This window comes from Humulus lupulus, chromosome 1 (genome assembly GCF_963169125.1).
Source record: "Humulus lupulus chromosome 1, drHumLupu1.1, whole genome shotgun sequence".
NCBI classification, from domain to species: domain Eukaryota; kingdom Viridiplantae; phylum Streptophyta; class Magnoliopsida; order Rosales; family Cannabaceae; genus Humulus; species Humulus lupulus.
Genome location: NC_084793.1, coordinates 260990610 through 260999492, shown reverse-complemented (window position 1 = coordinate 260999492; position 8883 = coordinate 260990610). Strand labels below are relative to the sequence as shown.

General features: G+C 40.5%; 1 protein-coding gene across 1 annotated transcript; it reads right to left on the bottom strand.

The window, feature by feature from the left end:
* Positions 1–6396: 6396 nt before the first annotated feature.
* Positions 6397–7818, bottom strand: LOC133805966 (E3 ubiquitin-protein ligase ATL31-like). The gene has a single exon (XM_062244112.1). It carries the CDS (start codon positions 7727–7729, stop codon positions 6677–6679), a length of 1053 nt encoding a protein of 350 aa, XP_062100096.1. The 5' UTR covers positions 7730–7818; the 3' UTR covers positions 6397–6676.
* Between the last annotated feature and the right edge of the window lie 1065 nt (positions 7819–8883).

Here is an 8883-nt window from a genome sequence, read left to right as displayed (position 1 = left end):
GTCAGCACATGGATGGAGTGTGCTTGAAAATAAGGTCGGAGCTTTCGAGATGAGTGAATTAGGCTGAGAGCCAATTTCTCCATAAAGGGGTATCTTGATTCTGCCCCCAGCCTTTTGTTGACATAGTATACTGGCTTTTGTACCTTCTACTCTTCTCGGACGAGTACGGCGCTGATGGCGTGCTCAGTTGTAGCGAGATATAGGTACAAAATTTCTCATGTGATAGGTTTCGACAAGATAGGAGGCTCCGCGAGATGCTTCTTGAGATCTTGAAATGCTAGCTCGCATTCCTCTGTCCACTCGAATTTTTTAACCCCTCTCAACAGGTTGAAAAATGGAAGACAACAGTCTATAGATTTCGAGATAAACCAACTTAATATCGCCATCCGTCCAGTCAAACTCTGAACATCTTTATGCTTTCGAGGTGAGGGCATGTCAATTGATGCCTGGATCTTATCAGGATTAGCCTCTATTCCTCGTGCGTTCACAATGAAACCCAGGAACTTCCCCGACGATACTCGAAAAGAGCATTTTTGGGGGTTGAGCTTCATGTTGTACTTTCGTAGCACGACGAAGCATTCTTCAAGGTCGTCCACATGGTTATTGTTATGTTTAGATTTGACCAATATACCATCAACATAAACTTCCATGTTATTACCTATCTGTTCAGAGATCATCATGTTTAAGAGTCGTTGGTACGTGGCTCCAGCATTCTTGAGCCCGAAGACATGAAGTTGTAGCAGTACAACCCTTTATCTGTCACAAAACTCGTATGCTCTTGGTCTGAGGCATGCATGGAAATCTGGTTATATCCTGAATAAGCGTCCATGAATGACATAAGTCCATGCCCGGTTGTGGCATCTACGAGCTGGTCGATCTGAGGTAGGGGAAAGCAGTCCTTAGGACATGCTTTATTGAGGTCTGAGTAGTCGATACAAGTCTGCTGTGTTCCCTTAGGTTTTGGAACTAGGACCAGGTTGGTGACCCAATCAGGGTAGAAGGCATCTCATATGAATCGATTCGCCTTTAACCTATTGATCTCTTCCTTCAGGGCTTTCTTCCTATCATCGTCCAGAAGTCTTCATTTTTGTTGCTTTGGGGGGAAGCTCTTGTCGATGTTAAGGGCATGGCTTATCACATTTGGGCTTATCCCCACCATGTCTGAATGTGACCATGCGAAGACGTCCTAGTTCTTCCTAAGGAAGCAGATTAATTGCTACTTTGTTACCTCCGACAGGTTTTTCCCTACCTTCACAGTTTTCGAGGGATCGACCTCTTCGAGCTTGATTTCTTCGAGTTCTTCTAGTAGCTCGAGATCAGCCCTTTATTCTACTCTTGGATCAATCTCTTCGTCTATTTCGAAGACTATCCCATCCTTATTCTAAATTATGACAAGTGTTTGTGCACTTGTCTGCTTCTTTCCTCTAATGGAAATGCTATAGCATTCCCTTCCTATGAGCTGGTCCCCTTTTAGAGTCTCGATGCCACTAGAAGTCAGGAACTTGTTGTCCAGATGCCTTATAGACATAACTTCCCCCAGCCCTACTATGGCGGGTCTCCCAAGCAGTACGTTGTAAGCCAATGGAAGATCCACTACTACAAACTCAATCATCTTGGTTATTGAGACTGGGAAGTCACCCAAGGTTATGGGGAGTTCGATGGATCCCTTACAGGCAATCCCTTCTCCTGAAAATATGTACAACGTCGTTGCACAGGACTTTAGATTGCGAAGCGCGAGTCCCATCTTTTCTAAGGTAGCCTTGTAGAGGATATTTACTGAGCTCCTGTTATCAACCAAGACTCGGTGTACCCGCTTGTTCACAAGCTGAAGGGTGATGACCAGCGGGTCATTGTGAGGAAATTGTACATGAGACACATCGTCCTCAGTAAAAGTTATGGGTTGAGATTCAACCCTTTGTTGTTTTGGAGCTCTGAGTTCGGGTTCGTAGGGAGACCCGTCACCAGTTTTCAGTTCATTCACATATCGTTTCTGGGCGTTCCTGCCCAATCCTACAATATGTGGTCCCCCAAAATGGTTATGACATCTTCTCCATCAATCGTAGGGGGTCGTTCGTCCCCCTTGCTCGGGAGTTGTTATTCTAAGCAAGTGCTGCAGCTGCTGCCCTCTGGCTGGTGGAAACCTGATTGGGGTTTTGGTTCCTAACATATTTTTTGAAATATCCTCTCGAGATCAATCCTTCGATCTCATCTTTTAATTGCCTGCATTCATCGGTTGTGTGTCTGATATCTCTATGAAATCTACAGTACTTGTTGGAGTCTCTTTTCGCCTTTTGGTTCCTCATGGGGTCGGGCCGTTTGAAAGGGACTTGGTTTTCATTAGCCAGGTAGATATTCTCCCGAGACTCATTGAGCTCAGTATACACCTTGTATATGGGGAAATATCTTTCTCCTTTCTTCTTCTTTCCCCCTTCCGCCTCGGGATTATTCCCTTCATTCTTCTTCCTTTTAGAAGAGTTGTCCCCAAGGGGTTTTGAGGTCGTAGGATCCGCCGAGGTCGTGGCAGAGTTTACGTTTGTTGTTGTAGTTATGGGCTGAGAGGTCATATTCAGTGCTGACCTCGCCTCTTCTACATTAACAAATCTTTGAGCTTGTCGATTGAATTCAGTTAGGGACCTTACGGGCTTCCTCTGCATATCCTCCCAGAGAGGACTTCCAGGCATTACTCCGATTTGGACAGCCATTAAATGGCCACTGTCGTTGATGTCACGAGCTCGGGAAACTTCCAAATTAAACCTCGTGAGGTAACTTTTCAGTGATTCGTTCGGCTGTTGTCGAACATTGGTTAAGGCAGACACCTCGGGCCTAATGTCGACCATGGCCTTGAACTGTTTCTTGAAATATCTTGATAATTGATCCCAAGAAGCAATCAAATGTCTCTTATACTTCTCAAACCAGTTCTTCCCTGGTCCTGTGAGCGAGGCTGGGAACAGCATGCATCTGAGCTCGTATCCCACATTACTGGCTCGCATGATTGTGTTGAACGTGCTTAAATGACTGTGCGGATCCGAATTCCCATCAAATGGTGGGACATGAGGAATTCTGAATCCCTGAGGAAACGGGGTGCTAGAAATATGCAGGGCGAAGGGCTCGAGTTCTTTATCGAACTCTTTGTCCCATTCCCTACCCCGTTCGTTTTGTAAGAGCCTGAACGCTCTTTCCAACTGTTCAATCCTTTCTTGGACTGGATCTATGGGGGGTCTGACTTGAAGCAGCGGGAACTGGTTATCATTGATTATAACTCCAGTTTCGCACCTCGGCGCAAGGTTCTTGCGCCCATTGAGATGATCCCTCAGATTTGGGTTTGATGGATTATCATTCCCCCGATTATGGTTCAGATGTTCTCGTAAATCTGGGTGATTTCTTCGATTCCCAGTGTTTCTACGTTCCTGGTCATATATACTGACTGATCTAGTGTCTCCTGAGCCTTCACTGACATGGCTCGTTGTATGGTTGTTTTCAAGACGGGTTTCTTGCCAGTTGCCTCGTCTCAATAGTGTGAGACCGAGACATTTGACTTCTCATTGGTTGGGGACCACTATGCTCCCTAGCAGTCTCCCCATCTCCACGCCTTCACCCAGCTCGCCATTCCTTATCACCATGGGTCGGTTGTGTTTTCCTCCGAGTTGGTGAGGGATACCTTATTGGCGATGGTGGGTGCCTTATTGGTGATGGTGGTTGCCATCCATTACGGAGTCTAGAAGGCCCTAAGTTTGCTTGATCAGGCTTTGTAGCGTTTTGCGCGTTACCAGGATTTTGGGTCCGAGCCTCTGAGGGGGCTCGGTTATTCCCTACTCCGGCTGGTGCCTCTGCAGTTGGGTTGGCAAGACCTCCAGCCTAGTTACTTCTTCGGGGCCTCGGCGGAGCAAGCTGTTCTGCTGGCGGCGGAGGTTGCTCCGCTCTTCGGGTGGCAGCGTTTTTGCATGGCCGCCCTCGAGGCTTACGTGGTGGAACATGAACGTCCCATGGAGGCGGAGCCTGGGCCTCTGGCGGAGGTGGGGCCTAAGCCACCTACGCCTCAGCAGCTAGTCTGGCTAGCTCTTCATTGCGCTTCTTGGCCTCTGCCAACTGCTTTCGCAGTTGACGATTTTCGAGTTCCACTATTGGGACATAACGTTCAGGATTGTAGTACATGTCCTCGTCGTCCCAGGGGGCTGGTTGTCCCCGAGAGTCGGATGAACCGCTCCTCTCATCAGGGTCCGAGTTCACCATGGGTTGTTTTCCATGGCGTTGAGGGTAGTCAGCTTCATCTAAAATTTCCTCCTCAAGAACATTGGGATCATTTGCTGCCATTGTTGATTCGAGATGCTCTTTGATTGAACAGACTCACACACGTTCTGTTTAATGGCTCTCAATGAAATCACCAAACTGTTGACGCCGTTTTTCGTCAACTTAAATAGTAGAGCAATTAAACAGTAAAATATTGGTGCAAATGAATGAAGAAGAAAAACAAGAGGATTTTTACGTGGTTCAGCAATTAACTCTGCCTAGTCCACGAGTCTATGTTATTAAGACTGGGAGTTTTCTAGAAACTTTTCAGAGAAGAGTTGCCCAGAGTGTTCTCTCAAGAAATCAGAAATCGGTCCCCTACAAACGGTGTTTCCTTCTCTATTTATAGGGAAGGTTGCAAAATTCATTCCCACATATTTCGGAAAGATATTCTGTAAATCAATTAACATAATGTTATTAAATGCATTATCTCCTACATACACGGAAACGTCCCATGAAGATCGGGAACGGATAACAGATTAAATGATATCCCTTAAATATTGGAATTGTCCAATAATAAACATGTTTACACTTAATGGGTTATCCCAGATGATTCATCAAATCTTCTAGATCAGCAATTAGCATTGAGTCTGTAGAGACTATGAGTCAATCACGAGCTCTCCACCCAACTTCGCGCTATGCTCGGGACAAGTAGATGCTGACGAGGCTATCGCATCCGAGCTTGCATTTCCTGAGCTCGAGCTATCTCGCCTGAAGGCAATTGGTGAAAAATATATTTAAGTGTCTTGTCGTTGTGAGCTCAGAGAATACTCGAGGCTACACATCCTCGAGGCCGTTGTTTACTTTAAAGAGGTTCAACGGTTGGACCATATGATGACCACATGTATTTCGAGCTCACTCCTGACGAGCCCAGTTTTCGGGGTCATAACTTTTTATCTCGAAATCTGGGCATAACAAAGTAATTTATAAAAGTATAAACATTTTGGTTATATTGAAAAATTATTTGACTAAAATTGAACCTATGGTATATATTTCTTTGATCTATTCTACAAAACACAGGGATCAAAGTGACATTTAACAAAACATAAGGTCCAATTGCCTATTCAACAAAAAAATAGGAGCAAAATTGATATCTTCTAAAAAAAAGATCACTTTAATGATTTTCTAAAAAGTGTGTTAAATTTGACACAACATTAAATTTCACATTTTTTTTATCATATTACTATTAATTATTATTTATTAATTAACAATTAATTACTAACCTTTATTTTATTTGTTTATTTGTGCATGGTTAGAAAATATATTTGAGTCCATATTTGAAGAATAATATAAAAAAAATCTTTGTATATATTCTCAATAAATAGTAAATGACGATGAATTATTATTGACATTTAGAGTTAATTTACATTTTGAACATTAAAGAATAATTAAAAGTAGCGAACCAAATATAATACTAACTTGTTTTTGTGTCAAATTTGACAAAATAATTTACACTATGCATTAAAAATAATCTGCTAAATTTTTTAAAACAAAATAATATGATCGGCTGATATATAATAATATTAATATAAATTTTAGTGATCATATAAAAATAAGTATATATTTTTATAATGTCAAAAATGGTACAACTAAAAGTATTTAAATGTTTGTGTTCCACTATATAATATTATATTCTTTAATTTTTGGTAAATAAGGAATGCCATATTATTTTGGAAAAATGTAAATAATTATTAATTTTTATGTTTATATTAATTCCACGGAAGTTAGGATATGGAAAATTATTATTCATTTATTGTTAAAACTTAAAATATAATTAAGAAGAGTGCTAATAATAATCTCTTATCTTATTTTAACTTCTTAGTAAACTTTCACTCAAAAAATATGTCGAAACTATATTTTTTTTTTTTGTAAATTTTAGAAAAAATTTAAATAATTTAAGTGCTAAAACCAAAGTTTCTGATATTACGGTTTGTCACAATTTAAGTATGTTCAAAAAATACAAATTTGTTTTTAGCATTATAAATTATTTAAAATTTTTAAAAATTTTGTAGCAAAGATAAGGTAACTACAATCAATTTTTCATGAAAATAATTTGAAAAAAAAAATTCCAACATATATATTTTTGAAAGCAAATATTAAAATAAGAAATTAACCATAACACATAAATATATAATGTAGGAAAAAGATTATTTACAATATATACAAATACTCAAAAATATAAAATTAAGATGAAACATCACAAAAGTATTGGTATTTGATAATTTAAAGTGTCCATATATTCTATCATTGCTTAGCTATATCCCCATATTGGAATTGCCCAAATAAGTAACTTAGCAATTCAAAACCGAGTCTTGGATAACTCAGCCTCCGCTTAAGGACAATATAACAGAGACGGACTTTAAAGACGTTTCACCGTACACACACCGCATCACCGTCCGTCACTACCAGCCTTAGGTGACTTAACGGGACCACCCCTCGAAATGAAGGGCGGCGTCATTGTGAAGATCCAAGGTTCAAAACGCCCGGCTTGTCGGTCCACACCGGTCTTCTCTCTACTCCCTTCTCCGCCACTCCTATACCCATTCCTTGAACTCTCCACCCCTCCAAATACGACGTCGTAGCTGGAACAACGCTTCAGCTTATTCCCACCCTTAATAGCCAACTGTCTCCTCAACTCCTCCGGTATTCTTAACGTGTACCTATCCGTACACTCCCCAAGTTGAATCAGTGAGTGACCCGTCGAGTGTGACCTCGGTAATTTTCCCGCTGCTCTTGGTATTGGCGGCTGATTTTCGTTCACGTTGATCACCACCAAATGATCATGATTTGATTCGCTGAGTTCAGCTCTAGAGCTTTCCCGACTTGACTCGTCGATCGATTCAGTCGTCGTAGGCGTGACCGAGAAACTGGAGACGGTGCCGGATTCAGGCGAAAGTAGAGTCCGGCAAACTGGACACGTCACATGAGAAGCTAGCCAGGCGTCGATGCATTCCGGATGAAAGACGTGGTCGCATTTGGGCAACAAACGCAGCGTTCCGGAGTCATCAAACTCGCTCAGGCAAACCGCGCACTCGAGGGCGCCCCTTCCGATCTTGAGGTCTCTGACCGCAGAATAGAATAAGATCGGAAAAGTATCGATCACCACTGGATCTATGCCCTGACGCCTGCGTGAGGCTCTCGTTGAAGCACGCGGGGCGTTTCCGGCTACGGTTTGCGAATCGGCGCAGCGGCGGAGGTAAATGGAGAAGAATCCCATGAGGAAGAAGGCGCATACAAGGAAGACGATGACGATGGCCATTGACGAGTTGAAGTTGGCCAGGTATCCATACGAGTTGTTCTGCAACTCAGTGCCAGGCTGCGCATCGACGCGGCGGAGGAACGTAAGGGAGAGGAAGATGACAGCGAAGTGAGCCCACGTAATGCCACATGGCGCAGCGCTGGAAATGATCGAACGGTGGAGATTGTTTCGGTACCCTTTCATCTATTGGAATTATATAATCTAAATCTCAAATCGCATAGAAGAGAGAAAACCGGGACAATGGTTTTAGGAAGTAACAGGAACAATGAGTGGGAAGAGTAAAAGAGTTTTCATAAGGGTGAGAATTCAATTACGTTATAAATTTTTGGTTCCACGTGGCAGATGAAAAGACGCCAGCGGCTATGGATTGGTTTTGGGCGGAATGGAAGGAAGGGGATTGTGATGTTGTTGTAATGAGAATATTGAACTTGTTAATTTGATTTAGACAAATTTGGAACTATATATTTATCAATCAAGTTGAAGTAAAATAGACATTGATACTGTTAAAAAATAGAAGAGATTCCGACCAAAAAAAATAGAAGAGATAATATATTTTTTTTATCTTATTTTGTAGGATGGATGGAAGGAAAGAAAATAAAATAAATTTATTTATATGATTTAAAAAATATATAAGAATAATTAAGTAATTTTATTAATATTATAAAAGTTTTTTCGCTATTTTGTTTTCCTTTACTTTTAAAGAAACAAATTAGTAGGCTCTATTATTTTTTTAAAACTTACTTTTCTCTCATTCTTTTCTTTCCAATCAAATAATTTTTTTTCTATCCACTTTTCCTTTCCTTTTCCTTTTTTTTTCCATCAAACATAAAGTAAGAGATGAGGTCTTCTCTCTAATCCTCAATAGTTAATTTCTCTAAAAATAGGATAATAGAGAACAAAACAAAAAACTATAAAAATAAAATTACATAAATTTCCTTCAAACAATTTACATATATATTTTATATAAATTTATTTAATAATTTAAGAATTAAATCATCCATCCTATTCACCTCTCAATACCAAAAAAAAATTATAATAATTTCTATTCATCAATTTTTCCATCTTTCTCCATCCATCAAAATCTCAATTCTTCCTACGCGCACAAAACATAGTTTAAGAAAAATCATTATAAAAAGTGGAAGGTTATGAGAGAGAGTCTGGAAGAATCTGATCCTATCTATATCTAGATAAATTATCAAAAAACCCATGGGCGCAGACACTTGACAAAATAAGGCGGTCAAAACTGATCAAAAGAGACAGCCCTAAAATGTCTTTTCCTAGAATTAAAATTAATTAACTCTATTAGAGTACAGTGTGTTATCTGGAATACATATAAG

Bases quoted from the DNA above. Each gene is read 5' to 3' on its own strand.
- LOC133805966 (XM_062244112.1), bottom strand. From the start codon at position 7,729: ATGAAAGGGTACCGAAACAATCTCCACCGTTCGATCATTTCCAGCGCT.